Source organism: Phacochoerus africanus, chromosome 8 (assembly GCF_016906955.1).
Source record: "Phacochoerus africanus isolate WHEZ1 chromosome 8, ROS_Pafr_v1, whole genome shotgun sequence".
In the NCBI taxonomy this organism is placed as follows: domain Eukaryota; kingdom Metazoa; phylum Chordata; class Mammalia; order Artiodactyla; family Suidae; genus Phacochoerus; species Phacochoerus africanus.
The window spans coordinates 63,648,557-63,665,312 of record NC_062551.1 but is presented as its reverse complement, the minus strand read 5'-3'; the positions used below and the strand labels follow the sequence as shown (position 1 = coordinate 63,665,312).

At 54.7% G+C, this 16,756-nt stretch overlaps 1 protein-coding gene across 2 annotated transcripts in view; it reads left to right on the top strand.

The window, feature by feature from the left end:
* The window catches only part of CFAP74 (cilia and flagella associated protein 74), a 62,485-nt gene that overhangs the window by 28,540 nt on the left and 17,189 nt on the right, over positions 1-16,756 (top strand). For both annotated transcript variants that reach the window (XM_047791177.1, XM_047791176.1), the window contains exons 18-24: positions 5,789-5,953; positions 7,023-7,185; positions 8,712-8,770; positions 9,106-9,228; positions 14,152-14,273; positions 15,905-16,033; positions 16,510-16,597. In XM_047791177.1, the coding sequence (XP_047647133.1) occupies positions 5,789-5,953; positions 7,023-7,185; positions 8,712-8,770; positions 9,106-9,228; positions 14,152-14,273; positions 15,905-16,033; positions 16,510-16,597 (849 nt within the window). The remainder of the gene's footprint in view (positions 1-5,788; positions 5,954-7,022; positions 7,186-8,711; positions 8,771-9,105; positions 9,229-14,151; positions 14,274-15,904; positions 16,034-16,509; positions 16,598-16,756) is intronic.

Genomic DNA, 16,756 nt, shown 5'->3' with positions numbered 1-16,756 from the left:
TGTAACTGTGGGGAAAACACCCACAGCAGCGAATGAACCAGATGAACCACTTTGAGGTGCACAGCTCAGGGCGTTAAATGCAGTCAGGTGGCTGTGCAGCCACCACCGCATCCATCTCAGGGCTCGTCCTTTTGCAAAACTGAAACGCTGTCCCCATTAAACACGAATTCCCTGCCTCCCCCAGCCCCTGGCAACCCCCTTCTGCTTTCTGTCTCTGCAAATTGGATGACTCTAAGTACCTTATGTAAGTGGGATCGCCCGGATTTTTCCTTTTGTGTCTGGCTCATTTCCCTGAGCACAGCGCCCTCGAGGTCCCCCCGCCTGTGGCCTGTGTCAGAACGTCCTTCCTTTTAAGGCTGATCCACGCAGAGGCGTTGCTGTCGTCTTCATTGCCCTGCAGCGCTTTCGTCTCTTATTTCCTGCACTGACGTCTAATTTTAGTGAGAGGTTTAGCCTCTCCTCTCCTTTTATATGTGTGTTCTTGATATTCCTTGTGGTTTTACCATGGGGCTGCATTTAACATCCTAAGTTGTAACAGGCTGGTTCGGATTCTATCAGCGTAACTTCAGTAGCTTATGAAAACTCTGCTCCTTTATAGCTTCGCCCCCACTTGGCTTAATTGTTGGTGTCACAGAATTACATTTGTTTAACTTCTGTGTCCAATAATAGAAACTAAAAATTTTGAACGCATTAGTCTTTTATGTTACATAAAAAACAAAATATGGAGTTAAAAACCAAAATTACAATAATGCTAGCTTTTAGACTAATAATTGCTTTCTAAAAAAATATATGAGTGTCTCAGAGTTCCCGTCATGGCTCAGCGGTAACGAATCTGACTGGTATTCATGAGGACGTGGGTTTGATCGTTGGCCTCGCTCAGTGAGTTAAGGATCTGGCATTGCTGTGAGCTGTCGTGTAGGTCGCAGACACGGCTTAGATCCCACGTTGCTGAGGCTGTGGTGTAGGCCGGCAGCTGCAGCTCCAATTCAGCCCCTGGTCTGGGCACCTCCATATGTTGCAGGTGCGGCCCTAAAAAGACACACACAAAAAAGTATGGGTGTCTTAAATCCAGCGGGAGGCACAGGATGCTAAAAGTACAGTTGTAACCACCGCTCCTGATAGCCGCTCTCATAACTGCCCGTTTCCCTCTGCTGAGACCTTCGTGTCCCCCTGAAGCTTCCAGTTACCGTCTGTCTGCTGCCCTTCATCTCACCTGCAGGCCACACCTGAGTGTGGCCTGCAGGCACCTCCAGTGCAGATGAAGTCTCGTGGCTCTTATTTATCTGGGAACATCTTGATGTCTTTCTCACTTTTGAGAAGTGCAGGTTTCCTTGTTTTGGGTTTTTTCTTTTCTGCATCGTGCAGCGGCTTGATGTGGCAGCAGCTTGATGCGGGAGCTCAGTTCCCAGACCAGGTGTTGAATATTCTCTCTGCCCTTGGTTCTCCTCCTCCCGGGGCGCCCAGGATGCGTGTATTGGTTCTCAGGGGCTGCGCCGCAGGCCCCAGGTGCTGATCCTGTTTCGTCAGGGCTTTTCCTTGGTTCCTCGGCCTCGATGATTCCCGTCGTTTCATCGTCAGGCTCGCTGACTGTCCCCTGTCCCCTGTCCTCGTGTCAGTTGCTGTACTTTTCTGTCCGGGATATTTTTGGTTTCTTTTCAGGTTTTCTGTCTCTTTGAGGATATTTCCATTTTGTTCACGTGTCATTGTCTAGACTTTCTTTACGTCCTCGTTTAGTTCTTGTGTTAAAGTCTTTGTCAAGTAGACCTGCAGTCAAGTTTCTTTGAGGGACTGTTTCTAGTGGTTTATTTTTTCCCTTCAATGAACGATGCTTTCTGGTTCTTTGTATGACCGTGGAACGCTGGATATTTGAATCTAATAATGTGGTAGCTCTGGAAATCAGATTTTCCCCTTCCCCAGGATTTGCTGTGTTTTGGTATTGTTTCTGTCTGGTTTTGGTTTTGGTTTTTCTTTTTCTTTTTAAAGGGTTGCACCTGTGGCATAGAAAGTTCCCAAACTAGGGGCTGAATCAGAGCTGCATCTGTGACCTGCGCCACAGCTTTCAGCAACACCGGATCCTTAACCCACTGAGAGAGACCAGGAATCAAACCTGCATCCTTGTGAACACTCGCTGGGCTCTTGACCTGCTGAGCCACGTCGGGAGCTCCCTGTTTGTGTTCGTTGTTGCCGTCAGCTCCCTGTGCTGAGCTTCGGCCTCAGATGTGCCCTCACCGCCTTCCCTGGTCTTTTCCGAGCCTTCCCCTGGGCTGCGTGGTCACGTTCTAGTTTTTCTGTATGTTCCTAGCCTTTATGTCTGGCTTATAAATAAGAAAAAGAGAAAGATGAAGGAGGGGAGGAAAAAAGTGTTCTGCTCCCTTCGGTCCCCTGGGGAAGGGGGAGGGGATGTGACAGTGGGGGAGGAGCCCCGATTACAGTAGTTCCGGCTTTAATTTCTTGAGGGACCACCCTGGTGTCTTGCACAGCCGCTGCACCCTTTTACATTCCCACCGACGGGACATGCCCCAGCTTCTCCACATCTTCACCCACTTGTCGCTTTCTGTTTTTTGACGGAAGTCGTCCTGATGGGTATGAGGTGATGTCTCATTGTAGTTTTGTGTTTCCCTAGTGCCTAGTGAGGGGGAGCATCTTTTCATGTGCTTGCTGGCCCTGTGTATGTCTTCTTTAGAGAAATGCCTCTTGAGTTCTTTGCCCATCTTTGTTGTTGTTGTTGTTGTTGTTGTTGCTATTTCTTGGGCCGCTCCCACGACATATGGAGGTTCCCAGGCTAGGGGTCCAATCGGAGCTGTAGCCACCGCCCTACACCAGAGCCATAGCAACGCGGGATCCAAGCCGCGTCTGCAACCTACACCACAGCTCATGGCAACGCCGGATCGTTAACCCACTGAGCAAGGGCAGGGACCAAACCCGCAACCTCATGGTTCCTAGTCGGATTCGTTAACCACTGTGCCACGACGGGAACTCCTCTTTGCCCATCTTGAATTTGGTTGTTGGTTGGGGGGGGTGGTGTGGCTATTGTTGAATTTTAGTAGTTCTCTGTGTATTCTGGATATTAACCCTTTATCAGACATATGATTTACAAATATTTTCTCCCATTTTGTGGGTTGTCATTTTGTTCTATAGAAAATGTCTTTTTTTTTTTTTTCTTTTTTGACTCCACCCGCAGTGCAGAAGTTCCAGGCCAGGGATTGAATCTGTGGCACAGCCATCACCAGAGCCACAGCAGTGACAACACCAGATCCTTAACCCGCTGCATCACAGGAGAATTCCCTCCATGATGTCCTTTGATGTAAAACCCTTTTCAGTTTCCGTGAGGTCCACTTTGTCCATTTTTCTTTTGTTGTCTGTGCCTTTGGTGTCGTATCTCAGAAATCACTGCCAAATCTTCAGTGCCATGAAGATTTTGTCCTTTGTTTTCTTCTAAGGATTTTATTGTTTCAGGTCTTCCATTTAGGTCCTTGACCCATTTTGTGTTAACTTTTGTATATGGTGTGAGGTAAGGGTCCAACTTCATTGTTTTGCATGTGGGTTTCCCAGCACCATTTGTTGAAAAGACTGTCTTTCCCCACATTGAATGGTCTTGTCCCCATTTTCAAAAATTATTTGACCATATATGCGAGGGTTTATTCTGGGCTGTCTACTGTACCCTATTGGTCCATTTGTCTGTTTTTATGCCAACACTACCCTCTTTTAATTACTGTAGCTTTGCAGTAAGTTTTGAAATCACAAAGAGAAATTTCTCCAGTTTTATTCTTCCTTTTCAAAATTGTTTTGGCTATTCTGGGTCCCTTGAGATTCTATATGGATATTAGAATGGATTTTTCTACTTTTGTAAAAAAAAAAAAAGTCATTTGAATTGTGATGGCGATTGCATTGAATCTGTAAATTACTCTGAGTAATTTGATTTCTTAACAATATTACGTCTTCTAATCCATGAATATGGGATATGTTTCCATTTTTTTTATATCATCTTTCAACAATGTTTTGTAGTTTTTAATTGTGCAAGTCTTTTCTCTCCTTGACTGAGATAACTCCAAAGAATTTAATTCTTTTGACGCCATCGTATATGGAACTGTTTTTGTCATTTCCTTTTAGATCCTTCATTGTTCATATACAGAAGTGCAACTGATTTTTATGTGTTGACTTTGTATCTTGCTGCTTCATGGAACTCCTTTGTCAGGTCTCACAGCTTTTTTGTGGCATTCTGAGAATTTTCTACTTGTAAGATTACATCATCTGCAAACAGTGATGATTTTACTTCTTCCTTTCCAATTTGGATGCTTTTTTTTCTTGGCTAGTTGCTCTGGCTAGAATTTCTAGTGCTGTGTTGTCTATAAGTGGTGAAAGCAAGCATCCTTGCCTTTTTCGTAATGACAAAAGCTTTCGGTATTTTACTGCTGAGTACTGTTTGCTGTGGGGTTTTCATATGTGGCTTTTATGATGAAGCGGTAGCATCCTTCTAGTCCTATTTTATTGATTGTTTTCATCATAAAAGGCTATTGAATTTGTCAGATGCTTTTTCTGCATCAATTGAAATAATCATGTGGGTTTTTTCCCCTTTATTTTGCTGATGTGATATATTGCATTGATTGATGTTTCTGCATTCAACCATCCTTGCATTCCAGGAAGAAATCTCAGTTGGTCATCACATATGACCCTTTTAATATGCTGCTAAATTCTGTTTGCTAATATTTTTGCATCAATATTTATAAAGGATATTTGTCTGTAGTTTTCTTTTTCATTTTCTTTTTCTTTAATGCTTGCACCCACAGCATATGGAATTTCCCAGGCTAGGGATGAATCTGGGCCTCAGCTTTGACCCATGCCACAGCTGCAGCAATACCAGACCCTTTAACCCACTGCACTGGGCCAGGGGCCAAACCCGCACCTCCACAGCGACCCAAGCCACTGCAGTCAGATGCTTAACCCACTTCCCCATGGCAGAAACTCCCTGTAATTTCCTTCTCTCTCTCTCTCTTTTTTTTCTCTTTTTTGGCCACCCCGAGGCCTGTGGAGTTCCTAGGCCAGGGATCAGATCCTGTACCGACACTTAACCTGTGGCCTAACATGTAGTCTACCCTGGAAGGTGTCCTGGGTGCACTTGAGAGTAATGCGGGTGCTGCCGATGGGCGGGGGCTCTGTGGACTTTAGGGCGCAGGAGTTAAGTGCACTGCGTCGGTGCCCCGCTTCCTTCTCTTCTGTCTGGTTGGTCTGTGGGTTATCGCCAGAGGAAGGGTGTAGAATCGTCTTTCTCCCTTCAATTCCATCTGTTTTTGCTTCACGGGTGTTGGGGATCTGCCACTGGGTTTATGATTGTTCTACCTTCCGGCTGTGTTGAGTCTTTTGTTAATACATAACCATGGATCTTTCAGTTATCCCTGAGCTGTGCCCTTTCCAGTCAATGAACAGCTCATGGAGCTGGAGTCCTGCAGTTCGCAGCCTTTTCAGACTGGCTCCTTCCCCTTGGCCTTCCGCATCTAAGGTTCCTGCATGTCCTTTGATGGCTTGATAGCTCATTTCTTTTTAGTGGACCTGACTTTTTAAAAACTGGACGCAGCTGCTCCCGAATGGTCGTGATCGATTCACGAACCTCTGATTCCTGGGATGTGATCCTGATTGCACAGAGGCCCTGCCTCTCCCCCGCGGAGCCACACCCTGAGCGCGGGGATGGGGCCAGAGCTCCGGGGCCCCCTCAGGGCTGCAGGGCCAGGGGCGGGGGGAACCTTCGTGCAAGCCTGGCGTGGTCACCCCGTCTCCTCGGGTCTTCCGGCAGCTGTCCCTTGACAAGCAGCTCATCGACTTCGGCAGCTACGTGGTGGGCGAGACTGCGTCCCGGACCATCACACTGACCAACGCCGGGGGGTTGGGCACCAGGTTCAAGTTCCTCCTGGCCTCAGAGTCCTGCGAGATGGACGCCTCCCATTCGATCCTGAAAAGAGTGAGTTGCAGGCTCTGCTCCCGGCAGCGCCCGGGCGTCTCCCACCCAAGACGCCATCCCGCGCGTGGAAATCGGCCACGACTCAGAGGAGCCTGTTGGCAGGGGCAGGGCGTCCTCCGGTCAGTCCCCGGAGAAGAGATGGGTCCCCATGAGGCACACCCAGGGGCCGCAGGACCCTGTCCCTGTCACACATGCGTTGGCCAGGTGCCCAGGCCCTGAACCCCAGCGTGGGGACAGCAAACCTGCCCGCCCTGCTCCATGCCCAGGGCGTGCGTTGGGTCTTCGCAGGAAGTTTGTGCTCCTATGCGGCCAAGCAAATGGGGGCAGCCTCAGAGCGACCTGGGTGGGGCCCATCCTTGGAGACAACCTCCCACACACCCAGGAGACCCTGGCTGGGGGTCACTTGGGGGTGAGGGCAGGAGTCAGAAACTTTGGCTTTTTGTCCAATTAGTTGAATCTTTCCCACGAGGAGCCCGAGTCTGTCTGTCCGCTGCATTAAGGGGTCTCAGCAAAGCCCTGGACAGGTCTCCCTGAGGAGCCTGGGCCGGCTGCTGCCGCAGAACTGGGGGTGGGCTGAGAACCGGCAGCAGAGCCACGGGGATGGCAGGTGAGGAGGGGGCTAGGGGGCTGGCCTTGGGGGGAGGACACGTCCCTCAGGACTGTCCACAGGCACTGGCCCTGTCTCCTGCTGGACGTCTGTCTGGCTGGACGGGCGCTCCATCGGGGCAGTGCCCTGTGTGGCCCCCTATGGCCCCTGCCTTGCACATGGCAAGCACCCGGTTGGTCTGCTGTGAGCTCCGGGAGAGGACAGGGGTCAGAGGCCTCCAGAAAGGGAGCCAGACCCGCAGGGGTCTGGGCTGGGCAAGGAGGGGGCCCGGGCACCCTGGAGGAGCCCCCAGCCCCTGGGGGAGTGGCTGCTGTGGCCTGGCGGCCCCACACAAAGAGATGGGGAGCCCCCAGCCCAAGTCAGGCCGGGCTTTCGTGTAGACCCTGCTGGGATGGGGTCTGGACAGTTGGCGGGAAAGGCAGATGGAAACTTCCAGTAAACGTGTCACCTTTTGTTTTTCAGAGCAGTCTCTTCACTTGCGAAGAGAAAAGGTTTTGTGATAAAGTCGCCACCAGTGTTTCTGAGCAGCGGATGGAAGGCAATGAGTCCTCCCTGCCCGAGGCGCCGAGCCAGAGGGAGTCCCAGGGGCTGGACGCCCGGAAGCAGGGGGAGGGCCGGCCCCCAGGTGAGCTGGGCCCGCCCGGCCCTGTGCCAGTGCCTGGCCGTGTGCCCAACCGTGTGCCTGTGCTGGGCCGGGCTGGGGGCAGGAGGGGGGCCCCCAGGGCCCAGCGACCCAGAGCTGCTCCAGGGCCCGCTGCCTCTGGCGATACTCTGATGCCCACGTGGTGCCAGAGGGCTGGGCAGAGCAGAAGTTGCCAGGGCTCTGGTTTAAGTAAATAAGAAAGTCGTCATACACCCTCATACGTTCAGACACGTCCTGGTTATGGAGCTACTGACGTTGGCGTTCAGTTAAGCTAATGGAAGACTTAAGGGACCGCCCCAGCTGCGGACCACTGGGCTGGCCACGGGGAGTTTGCTCTGGGCCCTTGCTGAGACGTTGAAGGAGCCTGCCCTCGGGATGCAGCTGCCGCTGAGGGAGGGAGAGAGGGAGGGAGAGAGGGAGGGAGGGGTCGGGGGCTCCCCCGATGGGAGGATGGAGGCGACACTCCCAGCTGGCTCATCCTCCGCCTCTCCTTGCCTCCGTGACTGTCCCATCCCCTGCGTCCCTGGAAACGGCTGGAGTCCCCCCCCCCCCTTTCTGTATAAGGTGCATCCCGCAAGGCATTTAGTTGCTCAGCCTCGCTGGCCACGCATGTGGACGGTGGGCGTTCTCCCTTTGTTCCTTTCTGAGCACGGCCAGTCACAAGGGTTTCGTGGCAGCCCTGCAAGATGGTGGTGTTTTAAATCTACAGGACTTTGGAGTTCTCGTCATGGCGCAGTGGTTAATGAATCCAACTAGGAACCATGAGGTCACGGGTTTGATCCCTGGCCTTGCTCAGTGGGTTAAGGATCCAGCGTTGCTGTGGCTATGGTGTAGGCCGGCAGCTACAGCTCCGTTTCGACCCCTAGCCTGGGAATCTCCATGTGCCACGGGAGCGGCCCTAGAAAAGGCAAAAAGACAAATAATAAAATAAAATAAAATAAATCTACAGGACTTAGCAGCCCTCTGGCCATGGCGGGTCCCTAGGAGATGCCTTCCCCCACCCCGCGTTAGGCTCCTGGGGCCTCATGCCAGGAGGTGGCCACAGGGGTGGGGTGGTGGCAGCAGGGCGAGGCACATCCATGGGAGCCCAGGCTGCAGTCCCAGCCTCCTGTGCAGGAGCCGGGCTGTTCGTGCATCAGGCCCACCCCCACCCAGGCCTGGAGCGAGTCCACGCTCTGCTCTGTCCCTCTCGTGCTTCTGGGAGCCTCTCCTTGCAGACCCAGGCCAGAGGCAGGGTGCAGGCCCTGGGGTGCCCTCCGGGGAAGGCCTTCACTGACCAGGAAGGGGTGGGCTGACAGAAGGAGGCGTCGTTGGGGTGAGCCGCACGTGCAGGGGTGCTGCGGTTGGGACCCCGAACAGCACAGGGTCTGGAAGGGAGGGACCCAGATGGCACCCTGGCTTCACGGCTCCTGGAGGACAGGTTGGGGTGTCCGAACCTCCCAGGATCCTGGGCCTGGCAGAGCTGCCCTGCCTGGCAGCCCTCACATCTGGAGCCCCTTCTCTTCCAGAATCGGAGACCGTGACCACACCTCCCAGCAAGGAACAGACGGAGTTCTGTCTGGGAGAGGTCAGCAGGGGCCCACCTTCCCCCGCAGCCTACCTGCCATCTGCCCAGAGCCAGACCACGCTAGCTGAGCTGTCAGCTGGCTCGGCCAGCCCCGTACCAAGCTGAGGCCGACGGGGGGGCCTCCTGAGCCGGGCTGGAGGGCCGAGGGGATGTGCACCTGTGCGCATGTGCTCCTGCAAAGGCCAGGTCATGGAGGAGAGCCAGTGCACACGCCGGTCTCGGGCTGGGCCCCGAGTCCCACCACCACTCACCCTCGCAGCCACCCAGCTGTGCCCCTGGGAGTCACCTTGACAGGAATTCAAGGCTGCCGGGCCCTGCCCGTCTCTCCCGTGCAGATGACAGAGGGGGAGATCGCCCCCTTCGGCTCCATCAGAGTGCCGGTCATCTTCACCCCCCTAGTCCCGGGGACAGCCCACAGCAGGGTTAAGGTCGTGTTTCAGAATCAGCAGTGCCCAACGGTGAGTATCCTGCTCCCTGGGCCCCGGGCCCCCAACTTCCACCTATCTCGCCCATGACGACCACGTGAGGCCACTGCCCCCACTGCCCATGCATGCATGCCTAGTTGGTGGCACACACAGCAGGCACCGTAGCCAACACGTGTGTACATGCACACATGTGTGTGCGCATACATGGGCACACACGTGCACACGATACACGCATGCTTATACATACGTGCTGTGTGTACGTGCTGTACACATATATGCCCGTGTATGCTCCGAGTACACATACATGCACACGCATGTCTGCACACATGGATGCACACTCATATACACACATGCATGAATGGGCACACACATGTATACACGTGCACACATGTACAAAGATACACTGTGTGCATGCTGTACATGTGCACACGTGCTCACGTAACAGATACACGCAGTACAGTCTGCACACATGCACACATTCATGCACATGTATGCACAGGGGCACGTGCACACATGTATACACAGTGTACATGCTGTATGTGTGCTCATTTGTGCACACACGTGTACACACTGCACCCACATGCATGCACACCCACATACACATACGTGCGCACATGGGCACCACGCGCACACAGCCTTTGCCTTTAATCACTAGAAATGTCTTAATTTCCCAGTGGTTAAATTTATCGTTCCTTTTGGCATCTTTATTTGTCAGTTTGTTGGTTGAATTACGCTCAGAGAAGAGGATCTGCAAACTCCTCTTAATCTTTAAAGGTGCCTTTGTGACCACAGGCTAGACGAGTTTTATAATGTAACTGAGTATTTCAGCCAGCCTGCTTACAGCCCTTCAGTACACTTGCTCCATGTTCCCACATCACGTGATTCATGCCCCCTGTGGTTTTTCCAAGTCACTTGCCAGTTCCTATCACACATCCTTTCTTACTGGGATGCTGTGTTCTTTTTTTTTTCAGTTTCGGGTGTTCACCATAATGACTTCAAAATTTCTATAGGTTATACTCCGTTTAAAGTTACTATAAATTAATGGCAGTATCTCCCTGTGCTGTACAGTATCTCCCTGTCACTTATCTATTTTTTTTTTGTCTTTTTGCCATTTCTTGGGCCGCTCCCGCGGCATATGGTTCCCAGGCTAGGGGTCTAATCGGAGCTGTAGCCATCGGCCTATGCCAGAGCCACAGCAGCGCGGGATCCGAGCAGCGTCTGCGACCTACACCACAGCTCACGGCAATGCCGGATCCTTAACCCACTGAGCAAGGCCAGGGATCGAACCCATGACCTCATGGTTCCTAGTTGGATTCGTTTCCACTGCGCCGCGACGGGAACTCCTCACTTATCTATTTTATACGTGAGAGTTTGTACCTCTCCATCCCCTCCCCCATCTGCCCCCCCTTCTCCCCACCAGTAACCACTAGTGTGGTCTGTGAGTCTGCCTCTGTTTCCTTATATACATGCAGTTGTCTTATTTTCTCGATTCTCCATACAAATGATGACATACAGTATTTGTCTTTGTCTGACTTATTTCACTAAGCATGGTACCCTCCAAGTCCATCCATGCTGCTTCGAATGGCAAAATTCCATTCTTTTGGGGTTCCCATCGTGGCTCAGTGGTCATAAACCTGACTAACAACACAAGATCCGAGCCACATCTACCACCTACACCACAGCTTATGGCCATGCCAGATCCTTAACCCACCAAGCGAGGCCAGGGATTGAACCTGCGTCCTCATGGGTGCTAGTCAGGTGGCACTGCGTTTGCACTGAGCCACGATGGAAACTCAAAAACTCCCTATTTATGAGTTTATTAATTATTTAATAACACGAAACAGATTAGTGTCTTTGTTTTCTTTGGATATATACCCAGAAGTGGAATTGCCGGACCGTCTGCTAGCTCTGTTTTTAGTTTTTACGGCATCTCCATACTGTCCCACAGCGGTTGCACCAGTTTGCGGTCCCACAGGCCACACCTGCTTTCCTCTGCTTCGCCTTCGCCTCAGGCCCCGTCCCCCACGCACACCCTTCCTCTGCGGTGACTCTGTGTCTTTTAAGGGGTGAGGCTCTGTCCACCCAGACTGACGCCGTCCGCCCCCAGTGGCGAATCCGCTCCGATCCCACGGCTCAGCATTGGCATACTTCGTTTTACCATTTCCTTTAGTTTTGTCTAGCGTTCGTTGTATGATACTGTTTCCTTTATTTCCTTTTTTATTAATATTAGGACCACACCCACAGCATGTGGAAATTCCCAGGCCAGGGATTGGATCCAAGCCACAGCTGGAACCTACACCACAGCTGCGGCAATGGCAGCTCCTGTGACTCACCGTGCCAGGCTGGGGCTTGAACCCACACCTCCACAGCCACCTGAGCTGCTGCAGTCAGATTCTTGACCCCCTGGCCCATAGCAGGAGCTCCGGTTCGTGGGTTTGATCAAGCTGCTCTTGTTCCTTTGCTCTCTGCTGTTTGGAAAATCTACTTTCCAGTCCATGAACAACGCCCTCCTTCCCACCCCTCGAACCCCACGGGAGTCTCATGTGCAGAGGAGGTACCCCCAGCAGGAGGCCTCGCCGCCAACCCTTCCTCACGGCAGAGCAGAAAGCTGTTGGGCCCTTTAACGTACCCCCTTCTTGGCCCTAACAGCTCGGTTTTCCTCAACTGCCAGTAGCATCACTAGGGCCGCCCGCCCTGCCCCACTCGCTAGGAGGTCTGACCTGACGCCGGGCTGGCGGCTGTCTCTGTCCAGGGGTGACCGTGGCGTGCGTTTGTGCTCCCCACAGCTCCCTCTGGTTGGGACTCTGCTCTGTTGCCCACATAGGAGTGGGTCTGCCAGGGCCGGGGATTCCGGAGGAATCGTCTTTTTTTTTTTTTTTTGGCTTTTTAGGGCCGCACCTGCAGCACATGGAGGTTCCCAGGCTAGGGGTCGAATTGGAGCTGCAGCCGCCGGCCTACACCACAGCCACAGAAATGCCAGATCCTTAACCCACTGAGCAAGGCCAGGGATCAAACCTGCAACCTCAAGGTTCCTAGTCGGATTCGTTTCCGCTGTGCCACGACGGGAACTCCTTGTGGACATATTCATGATGGCCATTCTGACTGGTGTGAGGTGGTATCTCATGGTAGTTTTGACTGCATTTCTCTAATAATCAGTGATGTTGAGCATTTTTTCATGTGCTTGTTGGCCATCTGTGTATCTTCCTTGGAGAAATGTCTATTCAGGTCTTTTGCCCATTTTTCAATTGGTTTGTTGGCTTTTTTGCTGTTGAGTTGTATAAGTTGTTTGTATATTTTAGAGATTAAGTCCTTGTCTGTTGCATCATTTGAAACTATTTTCTCCCATTCTGTAAGTTGTCTTTTTGGTTTTTTCATGGTTTCCTTTGCCATGCAAAAGCTTGTCCGTTTGATGAGGTCCCATTGGCCGTCATTTCTTTACAGCAGAATTCTTAAGGAACAGGCAAGATCCTGTGGTACCCCAGTGTAGTATAACACTCAGAGTGCCCACAACACCTGCGGCATCCCCCAGAGCCCCGTGGGACCTCCTACTGCCCGCAGGGACCCTGCAGCTGACAGACAGAGGGCCAGGACTGGGTGACCAAGAGCCCCTGGAGAGGACAGCCTGGCAGGGGCCGACTCAGGTCAAGGACATGCCAGCCCTGGCAGCCCTGTCAGTGAGTGGGGGCAGGGAGCACCCTTGACGGCCACCCCTTCCTCTGACCTCCCCCGACTGGAGTGGGGGCACAGAGCCCCCTTTATGGCTCTCGGCCTCCTGGGGTGCGAGGGCTCAGGACTCCCTGCCCTGCCTACTCTCCTGAGACCCCCCCCATCCCCCAGTCCAGGGTCTGAGGTGCTGCCCGCTGTCTCCTGGGAGGACACCCTTGGTGTCTGTGCCCTTCTTTCCTGTCCTGGCTGCACCCCCTGCAGAGGGGCCTTCCTTTGCCACCACCCCGTCCATGGCACGGCGGTCCGCCTGCAAGCCCAGATCTGTCTGCCACCGGCTGAGTCGCGCGGCATCCCGTCCGCGCCTCGCCTGGCCGGACAGTGGGGCTGCTGGCCCCGGCCTCCGTGCCCCTCTCGGCAGTGGGGCAGCCTCCGAGTAGGTGGCCGTGCTTCTCAGAGCCTCTCCTGACTCGCCAGCAGCTCCGTTTTGCTGGACAAACTTCCTGGTTTTTCTGTCTTGTCTCCGGCCCCGGAAGTGGGTTGTATGTTTCGTCAACCCCGTGGCCGAGCATCCGGCGGCCAGTGTGCTGTACGGTCACCGTAAGGGAAGCCCCGGCCCTGTCGTGTGGACCAGCAGTCACTGGCCCCGCCTGAGGGGCTGCTGCGCACAAACTCCCCTGCAGGACACCCATGAATCTCAGGGCCCCGGGACCCAGGCCTCAGAATTTGACTGCAGGAAGCCAATGCCAGCATCGGAGGTGGGGAGAAGCACCTCTCTCCTGGGCCTTCAAGAGCCCTGGGCTTGTTTGGATCAGCCGTGAAGATTTATGCCATGTGCACTCTCTGTGTGACACATGATTCTATAGTAAAAGGATTTTCTTAAACTGCTAAAAAATGTTGCTACTTATGACGCTGCACATTGGGTACCTGACAGTCCATTATATCATCCTATCTTTTTATGTTTAAAAATTGTTGGAGTTCCCTGGTGGCTCATGGGGTTAAGGACCTGACATTTTCACTGCTTTGGTTTGGGTTCGATCCCTAGCCCAGGAGCTTCTGCGTGCTCTGGGCATGCCCCCCCACCTCAATTTTCTGAAAGTCAAAAGGATTGCTTATTATCATATGATGTGAGAAGGGCCATGGATCCCCAAAACATGGCTAGTTTAATTATTAACCTTCTAGTACTTTTGAGCGTTATAGAGACCCTGCTACCGGGTTCTGCGTTTGCACTCAGCAGCGTCACCCGCTTCAGCTGGTGGAAGCGTGCTGTCGCATTTACTTGTTCAAGTTCAGTTGCATTTCAGAGTCGTCGGCGTTGCCGTTGACGTGCCCGTCTGGGTGCCGAAGCCCGACGTGGACCTGAAGATCTGCATGTATGACCGGCTGTACCAGGACTCCGTGCTCGTCCACACGCGGTGCGCCCGCTGGGGCCCCGGGGCCGCTGCAGCTGGGGCCGGAGGGTCAGGGTCTGGCAGAGGTGGGCCGACACCGGGCCGCTGGCTCTGAAGATGGAGGCAGGACCGCGGGCGGGCCAGGGGACAGACGCCTCTAAAGGCAGATGCTCCACGGAGCCCCCAGTCCCCAGCCCTGCCCAGAGTGGGGCTTTAGCCAGGAGACCAGGCCAGTTCTGCCCTCCGGAGCCCTGCGTCCGGTTGTCGCCCCTGCGCCCGCGGGGAGCTGTCCTGCAGCCCCGGGAGCCCCACCTGTGGCTGGCCCCCCCCCATTGCCCTGCACACCCAGGGCTCCCCCACCCCACCCCCCACACGCCCAGGCACGTGTGTGCACACGCACACACACGCACACACGTGCCCAGAGCAGAGACTGCAGGCGCGTCCGCTGAGGGACCGTGGCCGGAGCCCTGAGCAGCGTGTCCGTTCAGAGCTGCGCAGGGGCGTCCGGCACCACAGCGGTCATTTCTTTTTCACTCTTGTTAATTTTTCCCCAAGTTCAATTTGACGCAGAAAAGGAGGCAAATCGCGGGGTTGGAGCCTAATGGGTTTTCATTAACCAAACGCAGCCGGGCAGTGCAGGCTGCGACACCCAGGCCCGCTTCCAGCCCGTAGTGGGGGGCACGGCGGCCTGGGTGGGAGCTGGAGGGGCTCCGGCCACTCTACCTCGGGATGGGGGGCAGGGGGGCCTTTCTCAGACCCTCCCCCCAGCCACAGACTTGACGCCACCATCAGTCCCTTGTTTAATTTGCCAGTCTCATGGACACGGCCTAGCAAAGGAGTTAATTCCCAAAGACCTCCAGGGAGGAGCCCAGCTGGCACGGGAACAACACCAGGGCCTGAGGGGCCATCTGAGACCTGCTGGGTGACAGCGGGGGCAGAGGGCAAGTTGAGAGAGGGGAGAGCCCTTCCCGTGAGCCCCTTTCACTCCTCCCCACCCCCACCAAGGCCACCGGGTCCTTAGCGGCTGTGGGTCTCCTTACAGAGGGGCTCAGACTTCAGGGTCAGGCCCCACCGGCCATGAGACAGGCCAGGATCATCCAAGGCAGTTCAGGGGCGTCAGGAGACCCTGGAGGTTCTGGACCAGGGTCCTATGGTCCCCCCATCAGGGGCTGGGGAGGGGAGCGCCCGGGTGCTTGGCTTGGGGGCCGCCTGGGGTCAGGGCTGCCTGGGGGGCACTCTGGCCTCTGGCTGGGCCTGAGTTGAAAACAGGGTCAAAGGGTTGGGAGCTGCCATCAGTGACCAAGGCCAGGCTGTCTGGGCACCGCGCCTTCCACCCCGGGCCAGCGTCCTGCAGGGCTAGTGCTGGCGCGTGGGGTCCTGCCTCTCCTGGGGGGGGGTAGGAGGGCGGGACTCCGGGAGGGCCAGGGCCCACCCCAGGCCCCTGCACCCACGCCTACCCGGCAAGGGTCCTCCTGGAAAACACGTGGGTTTCTGAGAACCGACCGGAGCACGTTCTGCTTGCAGTGGTCTTGTCCGTGAGGGACCCCGTCCAGACCGCATCACCGGGCAGGGCTCCGAGGACCCAGCAGTGGAGGCGAGGGGGGCTCGGTGCGCCCCCAGTCCGCAGGGACTAAATGCATCCCTTGGTGCTGCAGGTCCAAAGCCGCCCTGCGCCTGAAGTTCGAGGTCTGCAAGGAGCTGAGGGGCCACGTGGAGCTCCTGCCCGAGACCGGCTACATCCAGGCCATGTCCTCCTTCTCGGTGCAGCTCAAGTTCCTGCCCAGGTGCGGGCGGGCGGGGCTGCTCCACGGGGTCCTGGGGCTCCTGGTGAGAACTGGGTGTCGGTTCCCGCTTGTCATGGCGCCTGTATTTCTTACACTGTGTGTAACTCGTAGCTCTTGGTGGACTTTTTTTTTTTTTTTTTTTTGCTTTTTGGGGCCACACCCACGGCATATGGAGGTTCCCAGGCTAGGGGTCCAATCGGAGCTTCAGCTGCCGGCCTAAACCACAGCCACAGCCATGCGGGATCCAAGCCTCGTCTGCGACCCACACCACAGCTCACAGCAACGCCAGATCCCTAACCCGCTGAGCCAGGCCAGGGATGGAACCCGCAACCTCATGGTTCCTAGTCGGATTCGTTTCCACTGCACCACAACGGGCACTCCCTTGCAGGATTTAAAGTCACCCTCGCAGTTTGGCTTTTTGTCATTTCGCAAATATCGAGAAGAAGAGGCCTTCAGATGTCTCCGGTCTCTTCCAGACACTCCCTCCCGGAGGACGCAGGGAAGTACTTTGACAAGGAAAGCTGCGTTCTGGAGGCCCCGATGACCATACGGGTGGCCGACCAGGTCTGTGTGGGCACTTCTGGGAACCCCGGGCACCTGGCCCAGGGCAGTGCCGGCAGAGGGCGGAGGGCAGGGCCCAGCCCTTGGAGCTGTCCTGGCTCCCAGTGCAGCAGGTCTGTCCCCTGCCTGAGCAGCCGCTGCACAGGGGAGATGCGGAGAGGA